A 16,869-nucleotide genomic window follows, 5' to 3' on the forward strand; every position below is an offset into this window, starting at 1 on the left:
TCAATTATTTGGAACATAAGGAAGAAAAAAACAGTCAACCAGTGCAGAATGAAGAAGCAAGAATTGAAAAAAAGGAGGAAAACTTCCCAACTTTTGTGAAGGAGACGGACATACAGGTCTGGGAAGCACGGAAGGTCCTGGGCGAGATGGACCTAGAGAGGACCACACCAGGATGCATCATGACTGAGATGCCAAAGGTGAAAGATAAAGACAGAGTCCTGGGGGCAGCAAGAGAGAGGCGGAGAGTTGCCTATCAGGGGGTGCCTATAGGACTATCAGCTGATTTATTAGAGGACACTTTGCAGGCGAGAAGGGACTGGCAAGCAGTATTCAATGTGATGAAAGGCAATCTGCAACCAGGACTACTCTACCCAGAAAGGCTATCATTTGGAATGGAAGGGCAGATGAAGTGCTTTCCAGACAAGGTAAAGCTAAAGGAGTTCATCATCACCAAGACATTATTATATGAAATGTCAAAGGGACTTAAGGAAAAGAAGATAAAAACTATAAACACTAAAATGACAACAAACTTGTAACTATCAACAACGGAATCTAAAAAATAAAAACAAAATCCAACTAAACAAACCAGAATAGGAACAGAATCATAGGTACGGGAATCATTTGGAGAGTTATCAGCTGGGAGGGGGGAGGGGAAGAAATGGGGATTTGGTGCAGGGATTAAGAAGCATAATCGATTGGTACAAAATAGAGAGGGGGGAGTTAAGAATAATATAGGAAAGGGTGAAGCCAAAGAACTTACATGCATGACCAATGGACATGAACGAAGAGGGGTGGGATTGCTGGAGGGAAGCGGGCTACTGGGCAGAGGGGAGCAAAGGGAAAAAAATTGGGACTACTGTAACAGCATAATCAATAAAATATACTTTAAAAAAATACAGCACTAGTAGTACGTACACGCTATTAGCTGGGATGTACAATGGCACCCAGGTTGCTAAAGGAGCAACAGTAATTGACCTAAGGACCTTTGGATTCTTTACTAATTTCTAAAGGAAAACAACTAAACAATCCATCAGAAATCTCTTCAAGTTACCCTCATTTTAATTCTTTTCAAATGGCAAAAACCAACAGAAGTCTATTTTTTTAAAGAAATTTCTTTTTTTAAAGATTTTATTTATTTTTAGAGAGGAGGAGGAAGGGAGAAGGAGGGAGGGAGGGAGGGAGGAAGAGAGAGAGACAGAGATCTATGTGTGAGAGAAACATCAATCAGTTGCCTCTTGTACGTGGGTAAATCGGGAGCAAGTCTACAACCTAAGCATGTGCCCTAACTGGGAGTTGAACCGGCAGACCTTTCACTTTGTGGAACCAACTGAGCTGTGCCACTCAGGGCAGAAGCCTAATTTTTACTTTACTCCTAGTGTATAAAGGTAAAAGATGAAAGAATAAATATTTCCTTCAATTATTTTCTCTTAAATATTATAGTTAGTAGTAAGAAAGTATAATAACTTTCATTGTAGGAACTCCTTTTAACACAATATGTCAATCTGTGATACCTTTGTGAAAAAAGCCCACCAATTCTATTTCCAGAGGTGGTCATTCCCAAATTAGAACATGTTAACTTGTCTTATATGAGCTATGTTAAGATGGTAGTTCATTGGAAGTCACTAAGTCAAGGTGACTTATAGCTTTCTGATTCCAGATTTAAAAATTCACTAGCTCAAAATATTCAGCATACACAGCCTCAGCTTTAGAGGCCATGACTACTTTCAGCATATTTTACTCAATCTAATTTTCTAGATTATTTTCTCTTAACAGTGGTTCCATCAAACCTTTCTTAGTACATACAGACCTTGGTACCATACTACCTACATTTCATTCACATAAATGACATGAACTGCTAGACACTGCTAAACACAGAAAAATTCAATGTGTAACAGAGAACACAAAGGACACCTTAAACACCACTGTGAAGGATGCTTGAGGAGATAGGACAAAAAAGAATGTTCATTACTTACACTATTTTGGCCTAAAACAAATTAGGGGGGAAAAAAGAAAAGAAACAATATTATACTGTAAGAGATGCAACTTGGTTATAATGTGGTCACAGGTTTTGCTATTCTGTTGTCCCTTCCTCATGTTCTTCAATGTCTTGTTATTACAATGTAGGCACTGGCAGCTGTATGCATCTAGCTGCCAGCATCACAATATGTATACAGCAGTGAAGCCAGGCTTTTGTAAAGTCTTTTGGCGCCATGTAAAAGCCTTAAGTTAAAATAAGTAGGGCAGAAAAAAATACAATTAAAAAAAAAATAAGTAGGGGAGAATGATAGGCCTCACAACTGCACAGTTCTTGCTACAGTGTATGTAGCACAGAAAACACACAGATGTTTCCTCCTCAGATACAGACCTACCCATTTAAAGAGGGTCCATACTTTGCTCTTCATGTCTTATTTAAGATTTAAAAAATAATAACATTGATGTTAACATTAGGTGTTTATTACTTAGAAGTGGATTTTTTTGCTTTCTTCTTAAATAACACCAAATTCAGATGTAGAGGAAAAGTCTCACTTTAAATGAGAGGGCATAATGTTTATAGATCAACTGCTACACTACCTGGATTCTATTTTCACAGATATTTTAAGTGACCAAACAAAAAGAGGGAAAATAAAATACAGAAAAATCCTGATTACAATGGTTTCCCAGAGCTTTCTACAAGGGTTGTTGGCAGCTCTCATGATCTAAGGAAAGGATGACAGATAGATACTGTAGTTGCAAATTAACATTTAGCAAAAGTATCTTTAAAAATGTCTGTTGGGGGGATACTTCATCAATGGTCAGTGAAAGCTCTAACCATTTAATAGAGAATAGTGTTTAAAACTTATATACACATACTACTACTCTTCTCAAAATTAAAAAAATGTTTAGGTCCTTTTGTATACATTAAATCTGAAATACCCCCAATTTCATGACGTAGTTAGCTTACTACAGTTGTAGAGTGTAAAAGCTTTCAACACATATGATGCCTAAGTAGACCATTACCATGACAATAGTTTCATTGAGACTGAGATAGGAAATGGAATCAATGCTATTACTCTATCTGTCAATAATCATTCTTAACATAACATTTAACGGGTTATAGTATAAAGAGTGTTCTTCCTCCCCAAAAGATGGCTAACTGGTATGTTTCCTAAAAATTCTGGTTTCTGTCTTTATTTTTTCACAAAGCAAAACTGTGTAAAAAAGGAGCTGTAGTCAAAGCCCACAGTGGGGAGGGAGGTGCGCATGAATGAATTTATAGAAGTTTTGAACTAAATACTATTCCTTCTTAAAATTCTCACCAGCTAAGCAGAGTGGAGCACAATGAAATTAAGTAGAACATGGCATCACAAGAGAAAAAAACATCAGACAAACATTTACGTCAAGTAAGAGATTTTTAAAAGGCCCTAAACTTTGTTCAAAACATCCCTAATATCATCTGATCTGTGTCTTTAGCCTTGTTCTTAGTTCCTTGATGTTTATGTATTATCCCAAAGCCAGAGTTACAAGAGTGGTACTTCCCTAAACTCTAGCACAGAATTGAAGTTTAATATTCACTGCTGGATAAGAACAAGGAAGATCTTAGGATTGGCTTAGACTGCTGAATATACTCTAAAGTAGTATGTGATCTGAGATAGTTACCAAGAACAAGATGACAACATGCAGTTAAGTCAACACTCATTATCTGTCCTCAAAGGAGTAAGAACAAAGCCTTTACCTTGTTCTGATGATAGGAAGCTGTATTTAGGAGACAAGCTGCTGAAACAATACCTACTACTGTTTATAAAACAAACGAAGGCACAAAAGGGAAGAGACCGAAGGATTTTCTGCCCTAAGAGTATAAAGCTGAGCATGGAAAAATTAATTTAAAGCTAATTTGGTAGCTCCAAAGAAATTTCATTCAAAATTATTATATGAATAGTATGAGTTTATTAAAAATTTTATAAGTATATTTTATTGATTATGCTGTTACAGTTGTCCCAATATTCTCCCTTTTCCACCCTCCCTCCAGCAATCCCCTACCCCTTTAGTTCATGTTGTGCATGTAGTTATATGGGTTGTGCATGTAAGTTCTTTGGCTTCAACCTTTCCTAAACTATTCTTAACCGCCCCCCCCATCTATTTGAACTTACCAATTATGCTTCTTGATCCCTGAACCTTTTCCCCCATTCTCCCTCCCCCTCCCAGCTGATTTCCCCTCCAAATGATTCCCATACCTATGATTCTGTTCCTGTTCTGGATGTTTGCTTAGATTGTTTTTATTTTTTGTTGATAGTTGTTTGTTGTCATTTTAATGTTCATAGTTTTGATCTTTTTCTTAAGTAAGTCCCTTTAACATTTCATATAATAATGGCTTGGTGATGATGAACTCCTTTAGCTTTACCTTGCCTGGGAAGCTCTTTATCTGTCCTTCCATTCTAAATGATAGCTTTGCTGAATAGAGTAATCTTGGTTGTAGGTCTTGGCTTTTCATCACTTTGAATACTTCTTGCCAGTCCCTTATGCCTGCAAAGTTTCTTTTGAGAAATCAGCTGATAGTCTTTTAGGAACTCTTTTGTAGGTAATTCTCTGCTTTTCTCTTGCTAATTTTAAGATTCTCTATCTTTAACCTTTGTCATTTTAATTATGATGTGTCTTGGTGTGGTCCTCTTTGGGTTCAGCTTGTTTGGGACTCTCAGTGCTTCCTGGACTTGTATGTCTATTTCTGTCACCAAATTAAGGAAGTTTTCTTTCATTATATTTCAAGTAAGTTTTCAATTTTTTGCTCTTTCTCTTCTCCTATGGCACTATGATTCAGATGTTGGTATGTTTAAAGTTGTCCCAAAGGTTCCTAATATTCTCCTTGTTTTTTTGAATTCTTGTTTCTTCATTCTGTTCCAGGTGAATATTTATTTCTTCCCTTTGTTCCAAAACGTTGATTTGAATCCTGGCTTCCTTCTCATCACTCTTGGTTCCCTGTATATATTTTTTCCATTTCATTTTGTATAACCTTCACTTCTTCCTTAATTTTGTGCCCATACTCAATCATTTCCCTGAGCATCCTGATCATCAGTGTATTGAACTCTGCATCTGATATGTTGGCTATCTCTGTTTTATTGAGTTCTTTTTCTGGGGTTCTGCTGTTCTCTTCTTTCATTTGAGCCACATTACTTTGCCTCCTCAATTTGGCAGCCTCCCTGTGTTTGTTTGTGTATTAGGTAGAGCTGCTTTGACTGTGTCTTGGGAAGTGTGGCTTAATGTAGTAGATGTCCTACAGGGTCTAGTGGCACAGCCTGCCATATCATTCAAGCTGGGTACTCAAGATGCATCCTTCATGTGGGCTGAGTACACCCCCCTCTTGTAGTTGAGCCTTGTTTGCTGTTGGCAGATCAATGCGAGGGCTTTACCAAGGCCAGTGACCTGCAAGAACAGGCTGTGACCACAGACCACCAATCTCTGCCCTCCACAGAGGATCAGTTATGCAGGGGCAGGGTGGTGGTGCTCTAATGTGGTCTATAGCTGTCCACTGGGAGCCCTAGTATTGAGGTTTCCCAGGTGGTGCAGGCCAAGGTCAGCCCCAACCTATGTTTTTCCTAGGAACACCCTGCCTCAGCTATAAGGCAATCTGAGATGGCTGCTACTTGTGCTGGTCTTCAAGATTCCCAGACAAAGTCAAGCTGTGAATCTAGGCTGGCTGCTGCTAGTGCTGGGCCTGGGGCTCACTGAAGCCAGTGCTATTGCTTCTTTGATAGGATTTAGGAAGTTTCAAAAGGTGAGCCAAGACCAGCCATTCATAAGGAAAAGCAGCATGGGTGGGACTGTAGGTTGGGTGGGGCAGAGTCACTGGGAATCTCCAACACAGGTCAAACAGTTTTAGCCAGGTCTATGGAGTCTCAGATATGGCACCAGCTTGTTAGCCCCGTGGGGGGAGGGGTTTAGAAAAGGAGCAATGGCTTCTGCTGGTCTTGATGCCAGACACCTAAGTTTCTGCCTGTATACCACTAGTGCCTTTCAAGCTGCTACCCTGGTGCTGCAGCTCAGAGGGACTGAGTCTGAGAAGGTAAGTCTGTGTGTGGGTTCTTAGGAGGAACTGCTTGGGGCTCCAGCAGTTTCTTCCATTGATTCAATCCCTGCTGGTTTTAGCAGCTAGAAGTTACAGAGACTTATCTTCCTGGCACTGGAAGCTTAGGCTGGGACTGATACATCTTGCTCCCAAGATCTCCCTTGCTTATTTTTATTCACCACCACATGGGTGAGAAACCAGCCCATTCTGTCTGTGCCTCTCCTACCAGACTGGATGGGTGTGGTCTCTTTAATTCTGTAACTGTCAGACTTTCACTTACTCGATTTCTGATGGTTCTGGCTGATGCTTGTTCTATATTTTAGCTGTGATTTCGATGTGGTTGTGCAAAGAGGTGAGCCATGTCTGCCTATGCCGCCATCTTGATCCTATATAAAAGATTCTCAACACTTGCTTCTGACTTAGCATTTTCCCTGTTGCTTTTCTCAGGTCTGTCTGCTTGAGAATAACCCCAAACTTTAAGACTTATCTTGAATATGGAATCTTACTATATTGTATCTATTACTTTTTTAAAAGTATGTTTTATTATGTTCTTACAGTAATCACAATTTTCCCCGCTTTGCTCCCCTCTGCCCAGTACACCCCTTCCCTCCAGCAATCTTTGGTTTCACCCTTCCCTATATTAACACATTGTGTACAGGTGGTGAGAATTCTTGTCACTTCTAAAAGGCATTTTAATACCCTAGTACGCAACGTGTTAACTTCCACATCTATTTTGTACTAACCAATTATGTTTCTTAATTCCTGCAGCATTTACCCATTTCTCCCCTCTTCCTCTCCCAGCTGATAAGTCTCCAAATGATCCCCATACCTATGATCCTGTTCCTATTCTGGTTTGTTTAGTTGGATTTTGTTTTTATTTTTTAGATTCAGTTCTTGATAGTTGTGAGTTTGTTGTCATTTTATCGTTCATAATTTTGATCTTCTTTTTCTTAAGTAACTCCCTTTGATATTTCATATCATAGCTTGGTGATGATGAACTCCTTTAGCTTTACCTTGTCTGGGAAGCACTTTATCTGCCCTTCCATTATAAATGATAGCTTTGCTGGATAGAGTAGTCTTGGTTGTAAGTCCTTGCTTTTCATCACCTTGAATACTTCTTGCCAGTCCCTTCTTGCCTGCAAAGTTTCTTTTGAGAAATCAGCTGACACTCTTATAGGAACCCCTTTGTAGGTAACTCTCGGCTTTTCTCTTGCTGATTTTAAGATTCTCTCTCTCTTGAATCTTTGGCATTTTTTAAAAAAGAATAATTTATTTGTTTATTTATTTTTAGAGAGAGGGGAAGGGAGAAAGAGAGGGAGAGAAACATCACTGTGTGGTTGTCTCTCACTCGCACCCCCAACTGGGGACCTGATGTGTAACCTAGTCATGTGCCCTGACTGGGAATTGAACCAGTGACACTTGGCTCGCAGGCCGACGCTCAATCCACTGAGCCACAGCAGCCAGGGCCAAATCTTTGGCATTTTAATTATGATGTGTCTTGGTGTGGTCCTTTTTGGATCTAGCTTGTTTGGAACTCTCTGTGTGTCCTGGACTTGTATGTCTATTTTCTTCACCAAATTTGGGGGGTTTTCCTTCATTATTTTTTCACAGAAGCTTTCAATTTCCTGCTCTTCCTCTTCTCCTTCTGGCACCCCTATGATTCGGATGTTGGCACGTTTAAAGTTGTCCCAGAGGTTCCTAAGCTTCTCCTCATTTTTTTCAATTCTTGTTTCCTCATTCTGTACTGGTTGACTGTTCTTTTCTTCTTTATGTTCCAAATCATTGATTTGAACCCTGGTTTCCATCCCTTCACCATTGGTTTTGTGTGGATTTCCTTCATTTCACTTAGCAAAGCCTTTACTTCTTCCCTTATGCGTTTGCCATACTTAAGCATATCTGTCAAGTCAGTGAGCATATTTATTACCAGTGTTTTGAACTCTGCGTCTGTTAGGTTGACTATCTCCTTGTCGCTTAGTTCTCCCACTGGAATCTTGATCCGTTTCCCCTTTTGGGCCATACTTCTCTGTCTCCTCATCATGACAGGCTCCCCATCCCAGGTAGAGCTGTTGCTCCTGTTACGTTGTAAAGGGCAGAGCCTTAGGGATTTCTCAGTAGAGGGCAACCCATTTCACCACACTGTGGTGCTCTTTGTGGGGGAGGGGTTTGAGAGCGAACAATGCCACTTGCTCAGCACTCGCCCCTTTTCTAGGAACTTCTCCCATTTACGAATGAGACTGGCGCGCCTCTAGCTGCTGCCCTGGCTGTCGTTCCCAGAGTGGGCGGGTCTGCGGACGTTCTGGGACTGTGTGGGCCCTTTAAACAAGAGGACTCTGCTGAGAGACTGGTAGTTTCTTCCATCGCCCCAACCCCACTGGTATGCACAGTCAAAAGCAATGAGATTTTACTTTCCTTGGTGCTAGGACCATGAGCTGTATGGTCTGGTCTGGTGCTGGGAGCAGTCCCCAAGTGTCCCTCCCCACTTTTTAAAACGTGTGATTGTGCTTTCCACTGGTCTGTCGCTGCCACCACCACACCGTGCCCTCTCTGCCCCTCATACCTGTCTGGATAGGTATTTCTTCTTTATATCTTTGTTTGTTGCACTTCCATGCAGCTTGGTTTTTCTGGAACTTCTGGCTGTCTTTAGTTTTGAGGTAGTTGTATTCCTTCTTCGTTGTGGAGGGAGATGCAGTGTGTCTTTCTACACCTCCATCTTGGCCGAAAGTCGTACCTATTACTTTTTACTGTCTCTCTAACCTACTTGACTTGTTACTAAAGTAAAGCAAATGGTCACCTTTTTGGAATGAAGTTAGTTGCTTCTTAGAATCATGATTACAAATGGTTACTAGTTAATTTTGTTACAAGAATATTTTTAAATCCCCCTAGTAACTTAAGGTACTGGTTATCATTTCCAACGTTCCTACCCCTTTCCTGCCTTCTTAAGCTTTAAGGATGGATCATACTTTTATACATCAGTCCTTTTCTATTCTTTCAAGACTTTTCTTGTCTTTCCGAGTTTCTAATTTAGCATATGAATTATAGCAAATACCTTTCAAGCCATATTTTCAGGCTATTTGCTGAAAATAGTAAGTAGAATTGTAGGCTTGTTTTCTGTAAAAATAAAGAATTTTCTCACATCACAGTAGTAGGACCCCTATTTAAGCAAAAGGGGCTTTCATAGGATTTGCAAATTGTACTAACAATGCCAAAAGTATTTTTGTAGACCTCAATGACAGCAAGCAAGTCACATCAGAAATGAAAGGCACAAAGCACACATACTATGAATTTATACTACACAAAGCAGCAAACAGAAGAACCTAAGACCCTGTATTTAAAATCAACTGACAATGCCCTGGGGCTCAGTTGGTTGGGCGTCGTCCTGCAAAGCAAAAGGTCACTGGTTTGATTCCCCGTCAGGGAGTCAGGGAATATGCCTGGATTGCTGGCCTGGTTCCCCGTTGGGGCATGTGCAAGAGGCAAGCGATCAATATTTCTCTCTCAAATCAATGTTTCTCTCTCTCTTTCTCCTTACCTTCTCCTCCCTCTAAAGAAATAAATAAAAATTAAAAAACAAAAACACCAGTTGACAAATGCAAACATCAGCACAACAGATAATTATTACATTTAAGTCTCAGCACTGCAGTCAATATTTGATAAATTATTTTTAAAAAGACTAAGTTTTCAATCATGTGTAAAAAAAAAACTAAACTACTGCAGGATCAGAGCAGACTATGAAATTTAAGTGTGGTTTTGATGTTTGTATGCATACTAAAATATCATGCATCTTAAATTTTACCTTTTATACTCGTAACTTATGAATTTTGGAAATCTGTTCTAAAGGATCAGGTATCTGAAATTTCCTTCTCTACTCTTCTTTGCAAAATAAACAAAACCAATTTTATCTAGATGAGTGTCTTCTGAATAAGAAAAATTCAGTTCAAAGAAAGCAGTGTGAGAAAAAACGTAATAATGGTGACAGGCATATTCTAGCAGGGCCATTCTTGGGGAATAATTCCCATAAACTAGTTTCTTCAAGTTTGAATCAGTTGGTTCTTTCAAAATCACTTGTTTTTATTCATACTATCTTTGGATATCAGAGATATAACAGATATATACCAGAATATACTAAGGCAGAAATGGACTTCGATGACTAGCTACAAGTCAGGGTAACTCCAGAATGAAATATGCATAATGGTCTCTGAGAAATTTCTGGTTCAGAAAGTGAGACTGTTCTGTAAGGTCTTTATTACTATTACAACCAAGGTGCACTGTATATGTACGTAAGTATTGTTTTGTGGATATTTTGTTTTAAAAATTTATGTATATATAATATTTGATATATCTACATACTTATCAAGTGTTGATATAAAATATTCTTGACTTGAATCATGGTCACACTTCAATACCCACAGATATAATGGGCTTTATTATATTAATAATTGTTACACATGGAGCATCAAACAACATAATTTTTAATATATTAAGAAGTTAGGTTAACCTTTAATACTAAAAGATACCACGTAAAGATCATTTTGCTTATTTGAAAGCACAGATTTCTTAGAACAGACAGATCAATAAACCATAAAATACACTGGTTGGTTTTTCAATATATGTATATTGGAGACCAAAAACAGAATGGTGTTTCTACACTGACATAATTAGCTTTCAGCTACCTGTGATCCACTTGCTCAGTAACTCAGTGTATATTCTAAGCCAATACAAGAACAAATGTCTACCCACAACAGAAAATAAAATTTAAAAAAAGGAAATGGAAGTGAATGTAACATAACTGGATCAACTTTCAGATTTCACTTCCAATCTCCCATAAAGTGTACTACCCACATTTGAATTTCTCAAGAAATTCATTAACTGATATAGGACGTCACTGAACAGGTGCTCTGAACACACTACTACATTTTCATAAAACATAAGAATACAAATGAGTGATGTGTATCTTTGAGTGTTAAGTAAGATGCAGGTGTCTACATAAAAGGGCATAATAAACCCTTGGGAGGATGGTGCTTTCTTTTTTAAAAAAAGATTTTATTTATTTATTTTCAGAGAGGGGTAAGAAAGGGAGAAAGAAGGGGAGAAACATCGATTGGGTGCCTCTTGCACACCCCCAACCAGGGACCTGGCCCGCAACCCAGTCATGTGTTCTTACTGGGAATTGAACAAATAACCTCTTGGTTCACAGGTTGGAGCTCAATTCACTGAGCCATATCAGCCAGGGAAGGATAGTGCTTTCTGTACCAAAAGTAAAACTAGTAAAAGTTTTTAACTGTACTATAATATATATTACCGAATGTCATGGAATTAGTCTATAGGAGGTTAAGTAACTCTTCCCCAGACATACCAATATTTCACTAGTAGGAAGTCATTCTGCCATCATTAATGTTATTCCAAACAGGCTGGAACCCTATTCTATTCTCTTTTTGCTGACTTTATTTCCAGAATCTAAAAAAAGTACATGGAGCAATGCTTGAGAAACCAACTGAGAACACAGAAGAGAAGGATATCATATGCATTCTCCAGTGTACAAGGGACACACACCAGATCCAGCCAAAGAACATCCTGCATTTGACAGCAGTTAAGACTAATGACACATTAAATGTTCTAGAGGATATAAGTCTTAATTTCTAATCTAGTTGAAGAACTATAACATAAACACGCAAATCTCTCTTAACTCTATAGTACTACCCATTTCTTTCAGAATAAAATCCAAACCCTTAGCAGTAACTTATGAGGCCCCACAGGATCTGGACCTATATCAATCACCTTATTTCCTGTCACTTTCCCCTTCACCTACTTTACAACGGCCAAGAATTATATGAAGAAGTACTCAACATAATTACTTTTCACGTCAACGCAATTTAAAATCATGAGATACTACTACAAATTCCAAAACATGGAATGGAAATAGCAGGTGTGGGCAAGGATAATGCCCACAATAACTAATTTTTCACATTGCTGGTAGAAGTGTAAATTGTAAAACCATCCTGGAAAATGTTTGGCAGTGGCTACTAAATCTAAACACACATATACCTGATTAGATAGCAATCCCAATCCTTTGGGATATAAACCCCAAAGTAATTAGTGCTTATGTTCATTGAAAGACATGTACAAGAATGTGCATAGCACTTTTATTCACAATAGCCCCAAACTGGAAGCAACCTAAATAACCGCCAACAGTAAAATAGATTAACAAATAAAATTGTGGTCTATTCACACAATGGAACACTTCATAACATTAAAAAAAGAATGCTATTAAGCAACACAAATCACACAGATATATTGAGGGAAAGAAACCAGACACAAAAGAGTACATGCTGGATAATTCTATTTACATAAAGTTCAAAAACAACAAAAATAATCTGTGGTAAGAGAAGTAGAATAGTGACTACCTTTATTTGTTGGTTTGACTGAATTAGAGGTATTAAATGGGGAGTAGCATGAGGGAGACTTCTGGGTGCTAGAAATGTTCTATACCTTAATGTAGGTAGTTGTAACACAACCGTTTTACACATACATAAATTCAGAGAGGTGTACATTTAAGATGTGTGTTACAGTAAAGTTACATACAAAAATATACATTTAATACATATACATATCTCCACACACATACACAAACACACAAGATGTCTATTAAGGTATATAGTAAATAATAAATCAATATACTGCTCCCTCTCTTCTGGGAACTTTTTGGCTCTATCAGGCGATCACTTACTTTGTTACTACTTTTACTGATTCAAAGAAAAGAAAAAGGAGTATTACTTGGATTACTTATGCTGAAATAATTGCTTACCTTTAACAAAGGACAGCTGCAAAGGTTGGGAAAGGAGAGTGGAAAATTAACACCCAGAAGGAAATCCTTGTTTCTCAGATATCTCTGTTGGCTTTCCCCTTCTGGCTCTCCCCAGGAGCGCAGCTGATGGAGCCTGTAGGAGGCTTTCAGAGACAGGAAAAGAGCTAACCATCTGAAACAAATCACAGCACACATGCTTATTCAGTGTTCCATGGAGGTTTGAGGTAGTAGTTATAGCACTGAGGAACTTTGTGTCTCATTAACAGGTCTCTTTTGTAAATTCTGAGCAAACAGTTCTTTCCTACTTTGAGATAAAGCCATTTTACAATTTTGTTCTATAAATTCTACCTTTGGCATGACTTGGTTTGGCCGCTAGTATTCCAAAGAGTAAGAACATAGAACAAAGTTTCCCAGACACTTAAGGCAAGCTACACTGCAATCACTACTAACTAAAGGAACCATTAGCCATCATTTGCCCTACAGAAGCAAATAAAATACAGCAGACTAACTAGAAATGAAGACTTGAAGATCTGGTAGCATTTTGGAGAAGAGACTGCATAGTTTTTATTTATGGTAGGTCATGAGGCATCATGCAATTATTAAATGGTCAAAAGAAAATTATGACTCCCTAACAAAAACTTTTATTTTTAACAACAGAAAAAGAATGAGAGGCTAAGATGATATAACATTAAATATTTAACTTTCATAGTATTCAACTTAAACCTTGTTTATTTCCCATGGCTCACTCATCAAACAAATGAGCAAACTTCTCACCTGGCCAAAAGTCCCTGAAGCATGAAGTTTGCCATTTCTGCTGGAGATACATCAATAAAGCGAAGGAAAGAGAAACAGCTTTCTTCATTAACACCTAAAACATCAAAGGGCAAAGTTAAACTCAGTGACAAGCCAGGAGATAATACTCAACTAAAGCCTGCTTGCTGAACTGCTGGATTTTGGCTTAATAATGAAAACATATTTTAAAGGTTCCAGATCACAGCTACTTTGATGGGAGTCAGGGTGCCATATTTTTGTACTACAATCACAAGTATAAGAGGTAGATCTATGAGATACAGCACAGATAAGCCAGAGAGAAGTTGGCTCATCAGTTACATTTGGGGTTTTTGTACCCTTGGTTAACTTCCTTGCTCTTTTTATCATTGCGGGGAGGTGCGGGGGGGAGGGAGAAAAGGATAGAGGTGAAACATTCTGAACCTTGCCTTAATACTTAGGACAATATTCTCAGTTGAGTAGCTTCTCCTCAGACAAGGGGGCGGAAACCAAGCCACAATAATAAGAATCCTATACTATCTCTGTCAAGTTTCAAGAGTATAAGAAAGTCTTAAGAGTCAGGTATAAAATAAAGATGGAAGGTCGATGTAATAATTTGTTGTTGCTTCCTGTTACAGTCACAAATCATAGCATCTATAGATGAAGACTAAGTTACTTAAATCTTTTTAAAAAATTTGGTCAAGAAGAGAATCTTTTAACTTTTTAAAAATATTTTATTTATTTTTAGAGAGAGGGGAAGGGAGGGAGAAAGAGGAGAGAAACATCAATCAGGTTGCCTCTTGTACACGCCCAACTGGTGGTATGGCCAGCAACCCAGGCATATGCCTTGATTGGGAACTGAACTGGCGACGTTTTGGTTTGCAGGATGATATCCAACCCATTTAGCCACACTAGTCAGAGCTACTTAAACCTTATCAAGACTTTATAAATAAAACCTAGCATGCAGGCAAACCTCTATTACTTGCATATCAGTCACTTAGCAAACAAAGAGAAGCATCCTCATAAATCCTTGCCATACTTTCCTTCCCAAAGATAAAAACACCTACCTTTTCTGTGAAAGAGAGACTGTTGGATATAGTCTGGTGCAAATGGAGAAAGAAGAACCCTTAACCACCTGTAAGGTAAGTAAATAAAATAAATCCAAACCCAAATATAAATACTGGGAAGTTAACTAGACCAGAGGTTCCAAACTAAAGATAATCTTTTAGATCTGAAACTCTTTAATACTTTTAAGAAGTTTGTTATAACCAGGCAAAAATCATGGCATAAAAAGTCAGAAAGTAGAAGTACTTAACAGAGTATAAAAAGATAGTTTAAAGTAGTTAATTTTATTTCAGAGACTCACAATTCTAGCACCCTAAGTTATCATGTACTATAAACAAAAAGCACTACAACCTGTCTGCTTCCTTCTGCCCATCTAGCTAAGTGTGAGCCTGAAGCTATCACACACATAGAATTCTTAAAATGAAACCTATGAAATTTCTCAATTTGTTTCATTAGGCTAAATGTTGTCAATAATTATTTGGATAGTATTGTTTATATTGTTTCTTCTCAGAAGGAGCTTTCTAAATCAATGGTTCTCAAATGTGGGTGTGTATAAGAATGCTTTGGGAGCTTGTTAAAAAATCCAGAAGCCAGGACCACTCTCACTCATAGATGTGGAATTGACTGACACACCTATTTTCTAAATGGAAGTGGCCTCTAGCACATTACCATTAACAACTACTTCACCTTTACCCAAATCTGTCATTGCTGATTTTGAGAAGGTAAATTTGATTAATTTGAAATCTCATCTCAATTCTCCCACAAGTGCTATTCCATATGTAAAATAAGCCACCAAAAAGCAATTTCAATACTAGGGCAGAGACACTTGTGCACAGGTGCATACTCCTCATTTGGAAAAGCAACTAGAAGTGGCAATGGTCATCCAGTTAAGTGCTTAACAGTGCACACACTCTCCTACCCCAAGATTCCTCAACAAACAGTTGTCCACCCTTTATTCAAATACGTTTTGTAAAGGAATTCACTCCCCACTAAATTTATTTCCACAATCCCCCAAATTATAAACACTCAGAGTAAACAGATATTAATATTTTCTCACCTGTCTCGTGAATGGTTGAAGACCCTGATCTGTCCATGATGGTAAATAAACTTTGAAATCTGGTATGGCTTTAGGGAAATATGAAATGGAGACCAAGTTTCTTGTCGTTCAAATAACTCTGGGTGATTACACACCTAAGAGAAAGGAAAAGAAGACAACACTGTTATGTGCAGACATTACATGGTGACGGGGTAATCACAAACTGCATGTTTACCCTTGTGAATAAATACTTCCCCATTTTCATCTCTTTTTAACAACATTTACTTGGCCTTTTTCTTGAAGCTCTTACCTTCCTAAACTGCATGACCAGATTCATGAGGCTGCTGGTGGTGGTCTGTGCTTGCTGGGTAGAGCCCATAGAAGACTGCAATAAATCCTCAATGGAAATTTTGTTCTTTAGTGCCTGATACAGCAGCTTTTGTCGACTGGTCAGTTGGCAATACATTAGAATCTCAATCTAAAAATCAGTGAGAATATTTATATTTTGAAAAAGTTTGTAACTCAGTATCAACTTAATGTTGAAAACACATTGTCACAGAAAAATATACATATCTCTAGAAACACACTGTCTCTATAAATCTGTGAAGTAGTTACCTCTTTCCCTTGTCACCAATGTAAACGGTGTCCCTGGGCAATCTCTCCCATTTCCAACAGCACCAACTACGCCCATCATAGTGACTTACAACAAAAATACATTCCTAAACTCCCCTAGCCCAATACTTCCAACTACCTACTATAATATAATTGCACGACTCAGATAGTGTGCAGCAGTTTTATATGTGACACATCAAGAAAAAAATAATCTTTTCCACAACTTACTAAATTGATTAACAGCATTACCACTCAGTTGCCCGAAGACGAACTTCAGTCAGCTGATTTTTCTCCCTTTCTCATTCCCCCTGTGCTATCATTTTCTAAGTCCCTCAACTCGACCTGGAAATTTATTTCTAACTACCTTTTCTGACCATTCCCATTGCCCACTGGAGTAGCTCATCATATTAATCGAGACTATTATTTTTGTGTCTTCCTGCCTCTAGTCTCTCCTGATTCTAAGAAAGGCAATTCAACTGCTGAAAAACCTTCAATGTACATTACTGCCTATAGCAAAATTTATTAAAGAAACCTCCATAGGTAGAAAAG

General features: G+C 38.2%; 1 protein-coding gene across 2 annotated transcripts in view; it reads right to left on the minus strand.

Moving 5' to 3' along the window:
* INO80 (INO80 complex ATPase subunit) overlaps positions 1-16,869 on the minus strand; it is a 131,703-nt gene that overhangs the window by 49,493 nt on the left and 65,341 nt on the right. For both annotated transcript variants that reach the window (XM_090270437.1, XM_090270436.1), the window contains exons 20-24: positions 16,019-16,186; positions 15,730-15,863; positions 14,675-14,742; positions 13,614-13,707; positions 12,840-13,011 (exon numbers count right to left, since the gene is read on the minus strand). In XM_090270437.1, coding sequence (XP_090126563.1) covers positions 12,840-13,011; positions 13,614-13,707; positions 14,675-14,742; positions 15,730-15,863; positions 16,019-16,186 — 636 coding nt within the window. The remainder of the gene's footprint in view (positions 1-12,839; positions 13,012-13,613; positions 13,708-14,674; positions 14,743-15,729; positions 15,864-16,018; positions 16,187-16,869) is intronic.

Source organism: Furipterus horrens, unplaced genomic scaffold (assembly GCF_987537825.1).
Source record: "Furipterus horrens unplaced genomic scaffold, mFurHor1.1.pri manual_scaffold_3, whole genome shotgun sequence".
NCBI classification, from domain to species: Eukaryota; Metazoa; Chordata; class Mammalia; order Chiroptera; family Furipteridae; genus Furipterus; species Furipterus horrens.